A 20,683-nucleotide genomic window follows, 5' to 3' on the forward strand; every position below is an offset into this window, starting at 1 on the left:
GAGGCAGGGGAGGCAGGCTTTCTCCACTAGCTGCCTGCCTGTGCCCAGCATGGGGCTCTGAACTGTCGTGGCAGGAGCCCCAGGTGGCTCTTCCCATTTGAGTAAGAGAAACAGGAGTTGGGTGGGGATTTACGAAATAAATCTGCACAGAAAGTATTTTTAATTGCAGGACAGCTGAGCAACTTGGCTAAAAAGGAAGTTTGACTGGCTTCAAATTGTTGGTGTCCCACTAGAGTTCCAGTGGGAATGCAGAAGAAAGAACTAAAGCTGTTGCTTGTTTGTGTTTGGTCTTATTTCTTAGGAGACAGTTGGAGAACCATTCTATAAGCTTGTGACTGCCCTCAATCAGAGGATAAACAAAGGGCCGGTAGACGTAATAACTTGCAAAGCCCTGTATACACTAAATGAAGACTGGCTTCTGTGGCAAGTGACCGAATTCAAACCAGTGGTATGTTTGTCAAGCTGCTTTTCCTTCAAATACTGAAATGTTTTGAAAGAACCCACAACATTCTTCTTATGTAAGGATGCTAAATTGAGTCTCTTAGATACTCCAGTGATGGTGACGGTATAAGTACCTAGATAGATAAAAATGGGCAGAAAACAAAATTATTATTATTAACACAGTTTCAAAACACAGTAGATGTGAATTAACCCACATTTCACCAATCTGATACCTTCTGCTTCACAGCAGTGATCTAATAGCCAAGCACTGTATCGAGGTCTCATGATACTTCAAGTTATTCTTATTAAAAATTATACTATAGAACATTTGCAAGTACACAATGAGATATTGAAGTAAATAGTTAAAACTAGATTACATTTATCAACAGTACACAGGAAATTTTGTGATGCTGGATACCTGTGATTTTATTGTGTTTGCTTACTCAATAATCCTCAGAATTCAGTAATTCACTGTGAGCTTTCCTGTCATTAACTGCAAATTAGTAAAGTTGTAGTGTGGTGGATTTTAATTAGTTGCCTGAATAAAAACAAGGTCCCTATGAAACTTAGCTAAATCATAAAATTCCAGAGTGGTGGTGTCAGAACTTTCCTCTATACATAGATTTGTTACATTCATCAAAACAAATACAATGTTCTTACCATTTTGCACTTATTGCTGCAATCCAGCTACTACTGAAGATATTTTCAACCTGAATTACCAAGGTATCCTTTTTTAAAAAAAAGATGATTGCAAAAAGTTAATTAAACATGATCTGTTTCCTTTGTGCTATGAATCCTTGGGTTTTCTAGGTTTTTTACTGATTTGTAACAAATATTTGGTGCTGCACATTTAATGTTCTGTGATAAAGATAGGTTTTATATGTTATAGCTAAAACTATTAACTGTCTAGATCACAGGTTTCCCAACTGTGATCCATGCACCAAATGCTAGTGGTCCACAGAGAAATGGCTAGTCTCATGGCATTGGTTCTCCTCCTTATTTCTAGCTCTAAAACACATTGAAAGATGTTTAACACTATATTAAAGTGAGATTTCAAAAAGCACCTAAGAGACGTAGGTACTGAGCTCTCAATGAAAGCTAATCTAATACTTTCTTGGTTTTTCAAGTATGCAATTGCTGCTGTTGCCGTGTGGCCATTATGCTATCAGAAAAGGGAGGGGAAATGGTTTGTGCAATTCTACATGGGAGGCTGAGTTGGTCTGTGTGATTGGGAACAGAAGGGGAAGTGGGAGACGGATAACTTTTGTTAGAATGTTCCAATACCCTGCTCCAGGTTCACTCAGTCTGGCCCAGAGTTAAACATATATTTAAAACAGAAAATTACACAAACTTGAGCCTGATCCCAGAGCAGTATTTGATGGACTCTGTGGGTTTGAAAAGTAAAAAAAGACAGGAAACACAAACTTTGGAACTGAAGACTTCAAGTGTGGAAGAGCAGACAGTTGTAAGATGCAGATTACTATCAAAAGGAATGACCTTTCTTTGAAACAAATTAGCCCTGTCCAATAGGAGTGTGAGGTCTAACATGGACTGGTCAACCAACAGCATCCTACTAAATGGAAAACAAAGCTTTATGATAGCAGACTGAATATTTTGAACAATCAGGTCTACTTTACCGACAAGAGAGAGAAAGGTCCTGCAAGACATCACTGAGTGATTGGCTCTTGGAAGCCTTATCCCTGAACACAGAGGAGCAGCAATGTTATGAGAAGTAGGCCTACCGCATAAGATTGAAATACATCCAGTTTCCAAATAAAACATCCTGGATATGTTAATTTTGGTCACATTTTATTAGATATAGGAAAACTAGATGAAGGCCGTGTGATTTATGAAGATACTCATCAGCAGCCATTGCATCCAAGCAATCCCCAATAGAAAACCAGCAGTATGAACTGTGGTGATCAGAGAGAATTCTGAATTATAAATGGGACTAATAGTGAGCGTGCCCTCCACTGATAGTACTTATCTAATCTTAGACTAAATTCTATAGCAGTGTTTGACAGTTCTAGAACCTCTTGGTGGCTGATTATGCCTGCAGCCCTAGAAAACTCATATTCTCCTTTTCTCTATCCTCCCACACCCTCAGGTTCCCCAGTTTCCACCATTTATTTCAGTCCTGTGTTGGTTTGTTCAGGCTTCTGAGTGTCATGTTGCTGGATTTGGCTTCTTTCTTCATTGTTCTGCATTGTATTTCTCTAGGTCAGGGGTAGGCAAACTTTTTGGCCCAAGGACCACATCTGGGTGGGGAAATTGCATGCAGGGCCATGAATGTAGGGCTGGGGCAGGGGGTTGGGGTGCGGGAGAGGTGCAGCAGGGGGCTCAGGGCAGGGGGTTGGGGTGCAGGAGGGATGCAGGGTGTGGCATGGGGTTGGGGTGCAGGCAGGGGGCTCAGGGCAGAGAATTGGGGTGCAGGAGGGGTTCGGGGTGCAGGCTCTGGCCCGGCGCCGCTTACCTGGAGTGGTTCCAGGATGGCAGTGGCACAGAGCAGGGCTAAGACAGGCTCCCTGCCTGCCCTGGCCTCGCGCCACTCCCAGAAGCGGCCGGCACCACGTCCTTGCGGCCCCTGGGGGAGAGGGAACAGAGGGCTCCATGCTCTGCCCTCCCCTGTGGGTACCTCCCCCGAAGCGCCCATTGGCCGCAGTTCCCCAATCCCGGCCAATGGGAGCTGCGGGGGGCGGTGTCTGGAGGCGAGGGCAGCTCACAGAGCCCTCTGCCCCTCCTCACCCAGGGGCTGCAGGGACGTGGTGCCGGCCATTTCCAGCAGAGGTGTGGGGCCCGTGGCACCATGGGGATGGCAATCCCGCGGGCCAGATCCAAAGCCCTGACAGGCCGGATCTGGCCCGTGGGCCGTAGTTTGCCCACCCTTGCTCTAGCTCATCCTTTTTCTCTTTTTCCAAGTGGGTGTGCATATTATCATTTGCCATGGAAGTCACACTGGTGGCATCCTTAAAGTGTGTCCTAAATATGTCCATTGTCGTCGTCTTACCGTGTTTGATGCCTTAGTTTGGTTTGCTCTATTTAGAATTTCTGCTATTGCAAGAAACTCTTTCCAATGGATTCTTAACATCTTCCTCAGACAGTTACTTTGGAGTGAGTTCATCATATCAATTTCTGTTGTAGATTTCCATGACTCTGCTCCATAAAAGAGGACAGACATGATGCTAGTGTTAAAAATTCATACTTTTGTGTCAGTGCTAATCATGCTACTTCTCCAAATCTTTTCGAGTTTATGAAAATTGTTGGCTGCTTTTGATATTCATTGCGTGACAACTGGTATGGTGTCACCATCATTGTACATCTCACAACCTATATAGGTAAAATGACTTACTTCTAGTGTTTCTTCATCCACTCTAGTGGTTACTTTAGCCATATATTTTGTCTTCCCCTTGTTGATGAACAAGCCAACTTGTTTGACCATATCAGCCAAAAGCTGAGTATTTTCTTTGATTAACTGATGGGTTAAACTAAGCTGGATAGTGTCCTCAGCAAATATGTGGTCATCCAATTGTGCTTTATCATTTGTCCATTAAATTCTTCAGTTGCCTTCTGCAGTTACTTTCATAACATAGTCAATGACCAGTGCAAACAATAGTGGGGACATAATACAATCTCTCTGTACGCTGTCAAAAGCCTTCTGGAAATTTATAAAATTGATAACAAGCTGTGCTTGCCACTCCATACTTTGCTTTGTAATATGTCTGAGGCTTGGTCTACACTTACCCCCCAATTCGAACTAAGGTACGCAACTTCAGCTACGTGAATAACGTAGCTGAAGTTCGAAGTACCTTAGTTCGAACTTACCTTGGTCCACACGCGGCAGGCAGGCTCCCCCGTCGACGCCGCGGTACTCCTCTCATATAGCTGGAGTACCGCAGTCGACGGCGATCACTTCCTGGTTCGACTTATCGCGTCCAGACAAGACGCGATAAGTCGAACCCAGAACTTCGATTCCCAGCCGCCGAACTAGCGGCTGGGTGTAGACATACCCTGAGAACAACAATATGGCCTGCACCTGATCTCAGTGGTCTAAAATATGCTTGTTCCTCTAAGTTGAAGGGCTATTTGGTTCTTGTTACATTCCAGGATGATGTTGCACATGATTTTCCCAGGCACTAAGAGTAATGGGATTCCTCTCCAGTTACTAGTATCAGGGGGTAGCCGTATTAGTCTGTGTCCACAAAAACAACTAGTCCGGTGGCACCTTAAAGACTAACAGCTTTATTTGGGCATAAGCTTTCGTGGGTAAAAAACCCACTTCTTCAGATGCATCTCCAGTTACTGCAGTTGGTTAGGTCACCTTACTTTGGCAATTTTACTATAAGGCCTCACTGGGTTGGGTTCTTTTCTCCATTCCATATTCTGTCCAGAAACACAAGGAAAATCTGGAGGGCTGTTTCATCACTTGCTTTAACCATCTCTCCACTATTATTATCCTCTTCTGCTGCTTTCCCATTTTTGAGTTTACTGATGGCTTTTCTAACTTTTTTCCCATTGTAATATCTCCTAAATCAATAGGCAGCTCTAGGAATAGATCTTCATCACATATTTCTAGTAATTTGCTCGGGCTTGGTCTTTTAGGCTCGAACAAGAGATCAGCTTCATGTGAAGAATATGATAGGGATTGGTCAAACCCATAAGGAAGCACATGTCATGAAAAGTGCCTCGCTCAAGGTCACATCAGTAATGAAAATAGGACTTTGGAATGTGAGAACAATGTATGAAGCTACTAAAACTGCCCAAGTAATTAAAGAAATAGATAGATAACATCTTGATGTCCTTGGAATCAGTTAGTGTAGATGGACAGGGCTGAAAAACTACACTTCAGAGAAACAAATAAGACCATCATTTTCGATAATGTGGATGTTAGACATGAAGCTGTTGTAGCAATCTTGATGTTGAATGAAGCAGATCAGACATTGACTGAGTGGGAATCAGTCAATGGAAGTATTATTAGAGCTTGCTTTCAGACTCGATTATTCAAACTATCAGTCATACAGTGCTATGCGCTAACCAACGAAAAGCAAGATGAGGAAAAAAATGCTTTTCATGATTTGTTACAGGATGTGTTAACAAAGGTCCCAAAACATGATATCATAATGACTATGGGTGATTTCAGTACAAAGTAGAAATGTACAGTGTAAACTACCCAATGATAGGTGGAACAATATTTTCCTACTAAAGAAGTCCAACATGGTACTCCCCAAGTGATACTACAAAGAATCAGATAGATCATTTCCGTATTTAAAAAAATGTTTTGCAGCTCATACGTGCATACAGGGGAGCAGATGTGGGCAGTGACCATAACTTTTGTATTGCTTAATTGAAGATCAAGTTAAAGAGGATGAAGAAAGTTAAAAGACAACTGTGCATCAACAGCGCACAATTAAAAGACTGAAACACAAAAAGCAGGGCCGTCCTTAGCCATTTCGGTGCCCTATGGAGCCCCCCCCTCCGTGAGGGGGGGCTGGCCCCAGGCCTCCATGGGGGCAGGACTGGGGGGAAACAGCCCCCTGGCCCCAGCCTGTTCCGCTCCCCTGGCTCCCAGCCTTGGGGGCCGGGGGGGGGGAACCGCCCCCCAGCACTCACCAGCGGCGAGGCTGGGAGTCAGGGGAGAGGAGCAGGCTGGGGCCGGGTCACTCCACTTACCATGCGGTGAGTGCAGGCCCGACCCCTGCAGCAGTCCTCAGGGGAGTGGGGGCGGAGCAGGGGCGGGGGCTTTGGGGAAGGGGTGGAGTGGGGGCAGAACAGGGACGGGAAGTGGCAGGGCTGGGGCGGAGCAGGGGCGGGGGCCTGGGGAAGAGGTGGAGCAGGGGCTGGAGCAGCACACAGCTGCGCAGGGCACCAGGAAATGTGGTGCACCAAATTTCCTGGTGCCCTACACAGCTGCGTATTTTGCGTATGGGTAGGGACGGCCCTGACAAAAAACGCTTTTCATCTTGAACTGAAGAATAGGTTCAGTGTTTTAATGGCATTAACTGACGAGAACCAAGACACTGATGCTCTGTGGGGAAACATCAGAGTGTGCTATCTGGAAAGTGAAAAGACAATTCTAATAACAATGAATTCTAAAAGGGAAGAATGGATTAGCGGTGCTACTTGCGTGGCAGTAGAAAAGAGAAGTGTACAACAACCCAAAAACTGTCAAATGCTAAGACGTGAAGAGACAAGCAAGTGGCAAGAAGAATACAGAGCTCTGGACAGAGAAGTAAAAGGAGTGCCAGAAGAGATAAAAGGGCATATATTAGTAAAATGACAAGAGGCTGAAGATGCTAGCCCAAGAGGTGACCTTACAATCTTGTAAAAGACATCAAATAGCTAAGAGGAAACTTTAGCAGTTTGGAGACCCTATTAAAGGTGCAAATGAAAAGACTGTTAGCACAGAAGAAGAACAAAGGAAAAGATGGACAGAACATTTTCAGTATAATGGCCTAGTCTAATTTCTCCATGTCTATTGCATTTTGCAGTCTGAGAGACAGGGGTAGAATGCTAGACTGGTGGGCAATTTCAGTGGCAGATATAATTTTGCCAGCCCAGTCCCCTTTTAATGAACAATATTCTATCTCAGTTTTTCACTCAGTATAATAAATGGAAAAGTACTACATACAGAACACTGAGAAGACAGAGATTTGAGATACCATGTAGAGTTGGAGTAAAAACTGTGTGCTATATGTGGTAACTTTCCTTTTTCCAGGTCATCTTTCTGTTCTTTGATGCAAGAAACATTATTTTGCATACACCTCTGTCTTAAACCACAGCATAGTTGCCATCTGCTACTGTTCATTAGCTCAAATGCCTCACTTAACTAGAGCAATCACAGTTTTTGCTTTCATTTACAGAAACAACTGTACGTCTGGAAAAATGTCTTTAAATGTTGAATCCCAACCTCTTTTTTACCTTGTTGGTAGCAAGAAAAAAATGCTCTTTATTTTCCCTGTCCTTTAGCCAGTTTCCAAGCCAATCTCCAGTCAAGTAGGTCCCTTCCAAATGCTTGTCTTGGTCTCCTTAAAATAGTTGTTAAACCTTTCTTGCAACCTATGTTAATCCTTTGGTGCAGAGTTGTGATTACCCTCTGTTGCTTTTTACTGCTAAGCACTTACTTCTAGTGCATGAAATCTCAACTCTGGATATTACTGGGTTACCTTAAATGGCCTGTAATTTCCTCCTGAATCTTTCCTTAAGTTAACTTGTACTCTTCCTTGTTTCCCATGCAAAACCAGAAATAGTAGAAAAATACCTATTAATGTTTCTCCAAGGTTTCTGTGCTTCCATCCATGTGTCTGTTTAATGTTGTCTGACCTTTAGTGCCCTTAGCAATCTTAAGAGCCTTTTCATAATTTTATCATCTATGATTTCTTTTTTAGTTTTACAATTTGTGGATAAATGTGGTGCTCAGGAAGGTTAGATTCTAATGAAAGCTTGCTCATGCCAGGCATTGAGCAGTCAGGCAAAAGCTGAGTCATGAAAATTTCAGCTGTAGAGACAGGCAAAATAATTGTTGGTTTTCTTATTGGCATGTGGACCATTACATCACTCTGATTCTATGTTTTTAGAGGCGTTTTTTGTTTTATGTATATGCATGTGTATGTTGCTTATCATCTGAGCATCTCACACACATCAGTGAATTTATCTCCCTGACACCCCTGTGAGGTAGAGAAGTATTATTATGCCCATTTTATGCAAGGTTTAGATCTGTGAATCCATAAATGCTTCAATGCTGCATACTTAAGAGGCTGCCTCTCTCTGTGTGTGATACTGTTACAGCTACAATCAGTGGAGCATTGGAGCGGGGACACCTTTGGTGTAAAAGAGAGGGAGCTGCTGCTAACAGGACATTCTCTGTGAGGGGTCTGATAGATATGGGAGATCTTACTGTTTTAAGTTTATGTAGCATTGTGCGCCAGGGATTGTATATAATTCCACGGGGGCGGGGTGACCACAGCTTCTCCAGGAACGAGCAGCAGTGGAGGGTGATTAGGCAAATTCACTCAGGTTGTAACACCTCCAGAGAGGTACTACCACCTGGGGAGGTTCTCATATACCAGGTCGAACTGGATTCTTCAGAGGCCAACAGGCAAAGAAAGGACTTTTAGATAAACAGCCTGAGTTTAAATTGACTTAGGGCTTTCTTCCTTATCTAGCAAACGGACAGGACCTTCTGTCCGAGGCAGGGCCTCAATCCCTATGGAAGGGTTGGAAGGACTTGACCTATTAGGGCCTCATAAGACTGGTGGGTGACCTCTGGTAAGCTTTTAACATTCTTATAGGAACTTGTATTGTTTTTATGTGATTTCTATGTAATGCTTTTACCTTAAGAATAAATGTGCTTGCTTATAAAGATCTGGGTGGTAACATAAAACTCCTGGCAATTACGCTGTTCATAGCCTTTGAAGAGAAAGCAAAGCACAGACAGTAGCATGTTTAAGCTGTCTGGTTTGCTGGGAGTATCACAGCATAGGCAGGGAACTGGGCAGCCTGGGGAAAAACCCCAGTCAGGAGGGAGAGAGACACGGGTCTCCACCCAAGAGAGGTGATGGCTGAGGAACAGGGAGTCTAGAGCAGGTGTCCTTGAGGGACCAAAGAGGGGGAACACAGATTTAGTTGCCCTGAACTGTAACAGGGGGAATATCAGTTTTTAGACCTATTCTCCCCTCTCATCCACTCTGACTGGAAATAGCTTGAATGTGATTATTTTCAGGGCACACTGCAAGGCCCATCTCCTAGCCAGGGCTGCTGGGGAAGCAGAGGCATGATAGGATCTGATGTTTTTATTGGGTTTGATTTTACTGTGGCTGATTATTATTTGTTTGTGGGATGTGGAGTACAGTAACTCCTCACTTAAAGTCGTCCCACTTAACGTAGTTTCGTTGTTACGTTGCTGATCAATTAGGGAGCATACTCATTTAAAGTTGTGCAATGCTCCACTCTTACGTTGTTTGGCTGCCTGCTTTCTCCACAGCTGGCAGCCTCCCTACGCGCCCCCCCCCCCCACACCCAGCACCGCGGATCAGTGCCTTCCCCCTCCCTCCTGCCTCCTGCCGGCGGCAATCAGCTGGCTTGCGGCGTTCGGGAGGCAGGGGAGGGAGGGGGGAGGAGCCAGGATGCAGCGAGCGAAGTAAAGGGGGGGAGAAGAGGTGAGTCAAGGGTGGGGGCTTAGGGGAAGGAGTGGAGTGGGCGGGCTGAAGGTTGAACCCCCCACCTCTGGTGCTTGCAGAGTAGGGGAAGCTGGAACCTACCCCCCCTATTTACATTAATTCTTATGGGGAAATTGGATTCGCTTAACATCGTTTCACTTAAAGTCGCATTTTTCAGGAACATAACTACAACGTTAGTGAGGAGTTACTGTACCTTCTAGTTTTACTTCCAATTGATTTTATTTTTAAAATTTTGGAAAATGCATCTAGATGCTGTTTTGAATCTGTTGTTATAAATTGAAATAAAATAAAATATTGGCCTGAACATGAGAGTGAGAGCCAGGAATTCCTGATTTCTCATCCTAATTCTGGCACTTACTATTTGTCTTTAGGCAAGTCACATAATTCTGCTGTATCTCCTTTCTTTATCAGTAAAATAGGGACAGTAATGTTCCCTACTCTGCAGAGATATTTTGAGCATTAATTAGTTACTATTTGGATAGCAGGGTAGAGAGCTAAGTATTTTTATTTATTTTTCTCTATGGTGATGATAGTTCCTTTGCTTGATTTGCCACATGATGTTGCATGTTTTAGGATGCCAGCACAATTATTCTTGAAGCATCAAAAGCTTCATTTTACTCAGTGACAAAAACAGAGCTTTTAAAAGCCACAAGGATCTTCTTTTTCAGGGATGGAACCATAGTGGGCAGATGCCAAGTGGCAAACATGTTTAATTGGCAGTTTGCCACATTACATGCCCTGTTTCCATTTACATAATTACAATCAATGATTGCATTCTCCTCCCATCACCAGTAGCCTGGGGATTCTCTATCAGAGGGAATGGGAGAGTTAAACATAAGTATGGCCTGCTTGCTCTCCAAAGCATTTTCTGATTTGTCTTCCAACTGACTATGCTGCAGACCCAAATCCTCCATTTATCCAAAGAATGTGGGGAGCACCTGGGCATGTTTCTCTACATCTCTGCTAATGTGCCTTGACCCTGAGTTGGAAACTGTAGCGGGGGGGAGGAATAGCGGGATGTAGCGAGGGGGCGTGGTCTCCCTGACAGATGGGGAGAGGGCCGCGACCGCCCCCTGGTGGGCAGAGCTGGGACACCCACCACCGCCCCGCTGGAAGCAGAGGGGCAGGACAGGAACTGGAAATATAAAAGGCAGGCCCTCCAGCGCAGTTGGAGGAGAGCTGCCAGAGGAGCAGGACGTCTCCCTGCCACTGCTGGAGCTCGGACCCGATGGAGGCTGCTACAGCACCAGAGACCCGGAGGGACTGCTGGAGCTGCCAGACACCGGGGACACTAAGGAGCTGTTGGGGCTGCCACTAGCCATTTACCCCAGTGAGACAAATGATGACCCTGGAACCCAGGTACCCCCTGAATGGGAGTGTAGGAAGGAGCCCAGGGAAGCCGAATAGGGTTCAGCTGTGTTACTGACTGCAAGCCGACCAGCCTGTTGCGGCTGGATTTCCCCGTTGACCCAGTGGCAGATCACTCGGCCACTGTTAGGGCCCTGGGCTGGGATGCAGTGGAGTTGGGTGGGCCTGTGTCCCTTTACCCCCTGCCACCCTACCCCTGGGGCGATGGCAGCCTCCCCAACTTTAGACCAAGAGACCTGCATTGGTCTGTCACCCGCCCGAGCTAGGATGCCAGATGGTTTTGCTGCTTGTCCCGCCAGAGAGCTGGTCCCCCTAGACTGCTGCATTGCTCTGCCTGATTGCAGACCAGCGCCATTAACTGTTTGCAGCTTTGCCTGGACCGAGACCTCCTGGCCTATCGTTTCTCTGCTGTTCAGCCTGACTGCAGGCCAGAGCCATTAACTGTTGGCTAATTTCCCCCTGAACTGAGTCGCTCCAGAAGCATTGTAGCGAGGGGGCGTGGTCTCCCTCCCTGATGGACGGGGAGAGAGCTGCGACTGTCTTACAAGGGAGAATGCTCCCCTTTGGTGAATGTGGCTCCTCTCGGTCGGGGTAGCGAGGCCTAGCTGTTGGAGATTAGGGAACTGCCCTTGTCCTCAGGGCAGCAAGGCCTAGAGGCCAGAGCCTATGAGGCTGCCTTTGTCCTCAGGACAGCAGGGCCTAGCAACTAGAGTCTATGAGGGGTAGGGGGACCCAGGCCTACCTTACTCCACCGGGTTCCAACCCAGGGCCTGTGAACTGGGAGTCCTGGCTTCAGGCTTAGGTCCCTTGCTCAACAAATGCGTTCCCTGGGCCGCTTCATACCCTTGATCCCAGATCCTGTAGTTCCTCCCGGGGTGGCAGCTTTCCAACTCCCTCATCCTCCATGGTCGAGTGGGGTCCTGTGATGGACTCAATGTGCTTGGCCTCCTCAGGCTGGGGCTCTCGCAGCTCTCTCGCAGGAGCCTGTAGCTTGCGTCAGCTCTGGTCAGCCCAGACTGACCCAAGGTGCTTTCTTGTATATACTCCCTCCACTGGGAACATGCACAGCAGGGGTGAGAGGGCGTGACCTCCTGGGCCAAAGCGAGTGGTTAACTCTCGCGGGGCCAGTGCGAGGTTGGTACACCCCGTCACAGAGACATTGGGTCAGTTAGTTCAATCTCAGTTGCCATTCAGTCTTAGGCCTCTCTGCTGAGACTGCCTGAAGGGTGCCGGCTGTAGTGAATTTTGTGACATGGATACTTGTTCACAAGGACCTGCACTGAGACAATCAACTGATTTTCCAATAGACTACTGAACAGCCAAAATATTAAGCAACTTTTTGTCCCCTCCAACTTGTGGTGGACTTGACCTAGCAACCTAAAGGCTCTGTGCCATTACCAGGTCTTTTAGTTTCACATTCTGCCTTAACCAAGCTAATCCTAGAGGAAGGGCAATGTCCTGGGTGAATTTAGACCAAGACACACACCCTGCTATGTGTTTTCTCAGCCTTTTTTCATTGCGTGTTATAAAGAATGCAAATTGTTGCTGTTTGTCTGGTGGGCAGTGCAGAAATGGAGGGAGGACTCAAATTTCTGGCATGCTAACATATGAAGAGGTTTCACAGCACCTTCCACTGAGCTATTTGTGTGGGAATGTACGTGTAGAAAAGGAGACTCAACAGAGGAAACAGAACTTTTCTTGTTAGCCCAAAAGCAAGAGAGTTTCAGATTGAAACAGGGAAGTTTGTATTATATTGTGGGGCAAATGCTATAATAGGAAAATCACCTAAACAATAAAACATGTTTGCAAGAAGTTGAAGAGGAATCAGCTTCATTTTAAATCTTCAATTTAACACTCAGTAAGCACCCTTGAAAGTGTTTAGTTAGGAATCCACCTAGTAGCAGAAGAATGAACTAGAGCCGTGCGGGAATATGTCAAGGGAGGCGCGAGCTGTGTACCTTTTTTTTTTTTTTTTTTTTTTTTTTTAAGAGCTCTGGGTGTCTGTCTTGGGTGTCTGAGGCTCATGCAGAAGGGCCATGCACACCCAGTAAGCGGAGATAAAGCTTGGGCTGTCCTTCCCCACAGCCCCCAATCCCTCACCTGGAGGCGGCAGGGCTCTGGCTGTCAGCCCCGAGGCAGCAACGCAGAAGTAAGGGTGCCAATGGGGCACTAAGTCTGCTGTGAAAAGGGATATTGATGAATATCCCTTTTCACATTGCCACCCTGACTTCTGTGCAGCTGCAGTGCTGCCTTCAGAGCTGGGTGGCAGTATATGTACTTGGAACGGGGGGTGGGGGGGGTGTCACAAACAACTACAGATAGAAAGAAGGGGGGGTGCCGATCAAATACTGAACTAGAGGCTTGATCCAAAGGCCATTGAAGTCAGTGGGAGTTTTCCCATAGACTTTAATGATCTTGGATCAGGCCCTAGATAAAGTATTAAGCCATTTTGCTGAAATGATTCTATTATTCTATTGTTTGGATGTTATGATACAAAGCCTGTTGAAGTTGACAGGGAGACTTCCATCAGCATCAGAGAACTTTGGATCAGGCCCTAAGTGTAAGTCACTTACACTTCCTTTTACTGGTTTTTCTGCATCAAATCTCAGTCAGTATTCATTTCTTTCTTCAGGCGCGATGTCCGCCCCCACTATTTCGACATCTCCTCCCCTTCCACTCAGTTTGTCCTTTCAGTAGACTCATTACCCTCATAATTAAACATCTCTATGTCCTGATTAAGTCATTCTCAGTTACTTCAGTTACATTGTATTGTTCATTAAATCCTGATGTTTGCAGTTTTGCAATCTTGTTTTTAATACTCCATCTGTTTTTATAGAAACAGGGAAGTTAAGTAATGTCTCTTTCGGTTCTTTCCTTTTCTTTCCCCACCACAATGTAGTAGTTTCCACTCATGGCTGATATAAAAAAAATAGAAAGAACCACTCATCTATTATAATTATTAATATTTCTAAATCTGAGAGAGAAAAGAGGCCCACACAATGGCCTGAGGCTAACTCGTCTCTACTTCTCATGAGAGCAGAAAGGAAAAAAATAACATTTTTGGTTGCTTCCCCTTTTAACAATCTTTCCTCTCATGAGTCACACCCACGATCCTCATGTTTCAGTTAGGGTTTATTATAGCACAGGTGTTCAACTGCTTAAATGTAGAGAGTTATTACATTAGTTTTTTCCTCTGTGGCTTGCATTCAGTGGCAGACTTTTAAAACAACATTTGTTACAGTCACATATAGAACACGAGAGAGAGAGGGAGTGAGAGTGTGGGCTACCTGGACCATGGATCTGGGCACATAGGACTAGGCACCTGTTTCCTACCTCCCTGGAGTGGAGGAGCATGGAATAAGCAAAGCCTTGATTCTAGCCCCTCACACTCTGGCCAATATAGAGGGGCATGTCAGTGATCCTTCAAACACTATGAATTAATTCATTATTTAACTCCACCAAACAAACTTTTTGATTGGAAAAATACTTTAAATAGGTGGATAGCTTGAAAAGCCTAGTGTAGTGTGTCTAACTTGATATACAGTGTTTGCTACTGTGAAGCCCATCTCATTCTCCATAGATTTGAATAACATTTATATTCTTGCAGGCACTGAATGTCTTCTTTGAAAAAATCCCAGAAAATGAGAGTGCAGATACCTGTCTTGATATCGAAGCTAATGTTCTGGATTGTGATACCATAGAGCAAGCCAAAGAGAAGATCTTTCAAGCATTTCTAAACAAGAATGGCTCTCTTTATGGTCTTCAGCTCAGTGAAATTGGTCTTGGTAAGAGAGTGCCATTGTGTATTATCCTCTTACGTTTGCTGCTGTTTCTGTGAAGATTCCTACTTCGTAGATCCTATCACTGACTTTGGCTACTGTTAGTTAATGCTGCTTTGTCATAATAAATTCTGAGGGAATTCATACAGCTAGTAAGGCTGTAACCCTGTGCTTGCCCCCAAGGTTTCATTCTTACAAGTTAATGTGTTAAAACCACAACTGCCTTTACCTGCACTACAATTTTAACAAACATTAGCTAACACGTGTTAAAAATACCCCTTTTCCCCTTAGTATAAACATAGCAACAATGACAGGGCACACTTGTGCAGCAGAACAGCATTAATTCTGGTGCACAGGGTATCGCAATAACAAAACTGCATTCAAAACTAGGCTCTTTCTTTCCTCAGGACATTACGGTTTTCCTTTACTATCCTCAGCCACTAAGAGAACTCAAATGACTGTATAAGACTGCCAAGGGGATGAGGAGTGAGATAGTTACAATGGCAGATGGCAAACAGCATGCCCTTAAGACCGTTGAATCTTGATCTGAAATAGCTATATAAACTGTACAAAAATAGTCTAATCCGGTTCATCCAAATATCCAGTTTTAGAAACAATTCCATAAAATACTCATGAAGCATCCATTTGGGCTTGATTAGTTGAAAGCACCTTTCTGGGTTGTGGCTTAAGTAGGATAAGGTGAGACACTTCCAATAGCCTCATCTTCCAGATAGCCTTACGTGTACGAAGGATTTCTACAGGCAGGGCATGCAAGTCATGCTCATGAAAACTAGCACATGGACAGTGATTAGTAGAACTCGGATTGGGACCATTAGTCCAAAAATAATAAAATAACAATGCTGTATTTTGCTTTATGGGACCAGTTTTAGCATGTAATTGTTTTGTCAATATCATTGTTTTACAGAACTTCAGTCTGGTGCACAGCAAAAAGAACTGTTAGATATAGATGGTTCCTCTGTGATTCTGGAAGATGGGATAACAAAGCTAAACACCATAGGTCACTATGAGGTAGGAACAAAAATAGTGCAATTGAATTAGGAACCTATTTCTCCCAACCCCCAAGTACTGCCTGCCCAGAAATGTCTTGATTGATTAGAAGTCTGAACATTCACAAAGGTGGGGAAAGCTCTGTAGGCTGAGCATCTAATGCGGACACCTAGAAATTTTTTTATCTCATACAATATTTATGGAATGGTCTTAATGTTGAGTCACATGCTATTTCATGTTACTTGTGGAGAGATTTGTTTGTTAGGGAATCACCCAGAGTTAGATAGTTCAGGTATGCTGTACTTGGTAGTGCAGTCCAGTGAATAGTAATAATTAAAGTGTCTGAGGTTCAACGTCCAAAATCAGAGGTACCCAAAAATACCGATCACTTTTGAAAACTTAGGTTCTCAATTTTTGCATTGCCCAACTTTTTTTCTTTTCAATTTTAAACCAAGTGACCCTAACATTTCATTTAATTTCTTAGGGCTTTATTGGCTTTTTCTTACTAGAAAAAAATAAAATAAAAAGAAGCTCACCTCCAGGAAGCGTATGCTCCTTTCATTACGCTACTCCTGGATGGCACGTCAGGGCATGCACACTCAGTGGAGGCACTGCTGTGCTTTTTACAAGATCTCCACCACTTTCTCGTAAACGCCAAGAGCCTTGACAAAGAGACCATGACAAGAGGTTAATTGCTTGCTCCCCAAGCAAGTAGAGATGGGAAACAGCTTACACACCTGTTCTACAGTCATAGACTTTAAATTTCCCAGGCTTCACAGTCACCAGTGAATTCTAGGGGCACGAAGCTGAAGAAATTTGAATCGGATGTGAGATCCAGCGATCCCTCATTCAAAAAACAGTTTTCTGTGGAGGATGAGGGACCTGGAGAGCTGGACGAGAGGCACAGGCACAGGCAGACCACTGCCTCTTCAGCTGTTCTGAAATGCACATGTCCCATGCTGCACAGAAATGAGTGTCTCCCCCCGAAGCTGTGCATCTCACAAATTAATAACATTTTAACTGCCTGTGGAAACGATTAGGACACGAACAAGCAATTGAAGCACCAGGACAGAAAAGAAGGGTCTCATTGTTTATATATTGTGGAGGAAGAAATGGCGGATTTGGTCACAATGACAATAGAAAAGAGAAACTTTTATTCCATTAGATGCTAGGGGCTAGCTTTTGTCACAGAGACATGACCCATTGTAGGGGTGGTGCAAAGCTGCACTGCACCCGTGGCATCAGTTTCTATAGGGAACCACAATTCCCTCCCTGTTCCTCTCACCCTGGTTGGTAGCTGGAGTATATCAGCATTAATCTTCCCTCTGTGCTGGCGAGAGTGTGAGGGGCTAGAATCAAGGCTTTGCTTATTCCATGCTCCTCCACTCCAGGGAGGTAGGAAACAGGTGCCTAGTCCTATGTACCCAGATCCATGGTCCAGGTAGCCCACACAGAGATGTAAGAGGGACTCTCACTCCCTCTCTCTCTCGTGTGGGCAGGGGCGGCTCTATGTTTTTTGCCACCCCAAGCACGGTAGTCAGGCGGCCTTGGGCGGCACGCCTGCGGGCAGTCCGTGGGATTCGGCGGAGTTTCTGCCGGTGATCTGCCGGTCCCAAGGCTTCGGCGTACCCGCCGCCGAATTGCCACAGAAACCATGGGACCGGCGGACCTCCCGCAGGCATGCCGCCGAAATCCGCCTGACTGCTGCCCTCACAGCGACCGGCACGCCACCCCCATGGCTTGCCGCCCCAGGCACGCGCTTGCTGCGCTGGTGCCTGGAGCCGCCCCTGTGTGTGGGTGCGGGATCCAAATCACAGTCTAGCCCTAACAAATTTGCCCATCTTTTGAGTGGTCTTAAATTACCATATGCTGAAACATTCTTGCAGCTCTGGATGAGCTGTGAAACACTGCATTATCAAATGAAACTTTTTCTTTATAAATATACTTATAAAATATTCCGTGTCTGCCTCCCAGGAGCAAGTGTAAGGGCAAGATTTCTTTGGCACAAGACACAGCTTTCTACAAAGTATCTTAATGCTCATGCTGGTTCCCAGCAGTGGGCTGGCTGCCAAGGTTTTAAAAGACATTTAAATTATTTTGGCAGAGATCCCTTCGTAGGATTGGCCAGTTGTTTTTGTAATTATAGAGCAGAGTGTGCTAGCACTTGGCAAAACACAGGTTTCAACAACTGTCTACACTCAGCACTACACAGGATTAGCTTTAGATCCGTTCTTTGACAGTAACAGTATGACTCACCAGTTTCTTTTTAAGGGAAGATTTACTGCCTTAGCAGTGGAGTTTATTCATGGAGGGAGGATGAGGATTTTCCTAGAAGTCTCAAGCCACCTGCCTAGGTACCTTAATCCTAGAAAACTGAAGTGCAGAAATCTACAGTACACAAGTTTGATCTTCATCGCTTTGGAAATTGAAGCCTGGAAATAACTATTAGAAACTTGAGGCCTGGTCATCTGCATCCCCTCAAAATGCAGATCTCACCCTCCCTTGCAAAAAGTGATAGAAGGCATCATATGCCTCCCCAGCACCATCCCCACATGGGAAGGGATTGGGTGGGAAGCCAGGCTAGGGGGTCACACATCATCCTTGTATCAATCCTGAAGGGAATCCATAGAAATAGGAATGTGAATGGAGAGCACAAAACAGTGCCTGGGAATGATTAATGAAACCTAAGGAGATATATGCAGAGCATAAATAAACCAGCAAAATCTGGCAAGGAGGAAAGCCTTAAGCAACCGATTTTTCAGAGGTGCTGAATTTCTCTAACTTCAGTTAATGTCTGTGGCAGCTGTAGCTGCTCAACGTCTCTGAAAATAAGGCTTTATAGCCCAGATCCTCAAAGGTAATGAAATCAATGAGAGTTAGATGCCAAAATACCTTTGAGGATCTGGGTCTAAATGCTTAGTGAGAATCATGTGTGCTATGTTGAGAATGGATAGTGCTGGCATAATTCACATTTTGTATGATTTGAGATTTATCATGGGGATGAGGACATGAAATCTAGGGCTTCATTAATTATGGACACGTATATTTCAATAAGAGATATTTGTTTTTGCTTTCAGATTTCAGATGGAGCAACTATAAAAGTCTTTAAAAAGAAAACTAATTTCACATCAGGTAACAAAGGAACTGAAAATTATTTTATTTTTATGTGAAGACTGTAATAAAGTTGTAGAGATTTGCATTCATAGTAGTTTGTATCTCATAAATACAATGTCAAAAACATGACACTGAATTGTAACTGAGAACAGGGACAATCATTTTAATCTTGTTCTGAGCCTGTGACGGGCAACACCTCCACAGGGCATTGGGAGGAAGAGGTCCAAAAAAAAAAAAAAAAAAGACCCATAGAAAACATACAGTCTTAGGTAATGGAATGCATAAAGACACACGGACTGAGTGGCAAGATGACAAGGCAAAGAAGCATAAACATCACAAATGTTGGCTAATGAGAATATAAACTGTGCACAGGAAACTTATGAACAATTGTATGAACTATAGTAATAAGCAGTTAAAGACAGAACTTCAAGTCAGCTCAGTTATTCACTTTGTAAACCTAGAACTTTTGACTCAGCTGTTTCAATAACACACCAGTAACTACAAGTTACACATTAGGTGTCAAGCACCACTGGGTTGTGGTCTAAGATTGTTGAGGGCTGAAGTTGCTGTCTCCCATTCCAGAGGCAGCAGGATCATCCATTGCTGGCCTCTTTCCTGTAAACACATGCTTCCCCCTTCGTATGCTGTCCTAGGCAGAAGCTGGCCTCCATCTCCCGTCCAGGATTTGTCTACATTACAAAATTGTAACCACGATTAAAACTTTGGAGTCACAATTCCTCCTATGCCTCCCCCTTGCACCAACAGAGAGGTAATTTGCTGCTGGCCTACACCAACAACAAATTATGCTAGCCCTGTTCCGGCTCAGTTTGTGGGCCAGAGAATGGAGGGGCAATTGGAATCATGGCTCTGCCCTTTTCCCCAACCTCTCCCTGCCCACCTATGTAGAGGGAGCAAGTAAAACGCAGGACCTGTGAACTCTGACCCAAGGTCTGGTAGCCTGCCTAGGAACGTAGAGTGAGGCTCTTGCTCCCTTGCATGGGCACATAGCCCAACTCACAGTCTAGTCCGAAATAAAGATGCCCATTGCTGCGTGCATTTAACCGACACCAGTTCACGCTCTTTCTCCTTTTCCCTATTGCCTAGATGTGGAATACTCTAACAAACACTGTCATTTGGTGAGTTAAATAAACCAACCATTTAATTGTTCACTTATTTAACATTGAACGATTATATCAGGATAACATCTCTCCTCCCCTTCCTGTAGATTTTACCTGACTCTGAAGAGCCACAGGGAGCAATGCACAAAGGAAAGCAAAAATTTGAAGTGAAAGAAATGTATCTGACAAAGCTGCTGTCTACCAAGGTAATAGTTCCGGATTCATTTTGGGGTAGGTTGGGCGGCATGTTTGACTTAGCAGAAATTGGAGTGAAAATTATGCAAACCTGATGTATGTGTATGACACAATGTTAAACTGTAAAATCACTACTAGCTACAGATTTTTATCAATCACAAAAATAACTATCTTACAGATAGCCATCTAGTAATGCATTCTCCCCTCTCAGCACAATTGTTACCTCCTTGCCTTTTGAGGATAAGATTGTAGTTATTGGGGGTGATGGGGTTCCTACTTGTTGTACAGGCAAAGGAGAGGTTAATGTTTATAAACATTCCGGGTGAAACCTGGCCCTGTTGGAGTCAATGTGAGTTTTACTGTTGCCTTCCATAGAGCCAGGATTTCACCTTCTGGATGGATAGACTATGGTCTAAATGTTCCAGAATGATGAGAGACTTTCGGTGCCCAACACGAGATACCCTGAAAGGGCCTGCTTTTCAGAAAA

General features: G+C 44.6%; 1 protein-coding gene across 1 annotated transcript in view; it reads left to right on the forward strand.

Annotated features, from left to right (window-relative positions):
- PLXNC1 (plexin C1) overlaps window positions 1-20,683 on the forward strand; it is a 96,300-nt gene that overhangs the window by 68,806 nt on the left and 6,811 nt on the right. Inside the window, 6 exon segments of the mRNA XM_029910854.1 lie at window positions 302-448; window positions 14,590-14,767; window positions 15,687-15,790; window positions 18,847-18,901; window positions 19,988-20,019; window positions 20,109-20,207. Coding sequence (XP_029766714.1) covers window positions 302-448; window positions 14,590-14,767; window positions 15,687-15,790; window positions 18,847-18,901; window positions 19,988-20,019; window positions 20,109-20,207 — 615 coding nt within the window.

This window comes from Terrapene carolina, unplaced genomic scaffold (genome assembly GCF_002925995.2).
Source record: "Terrapene carolina triunguis isolate 2854851 unplaced genomic scaffold, T_m_triunguis-2.0 Scaffold68, whole genome shotgun sequence".
Classification (NCBI taxonomy): domain Eukaryota; kingdom Metazoa; phylum Chordata; order Testudines; family Emydidae; genus Terrapene; species Terrapene triunguis.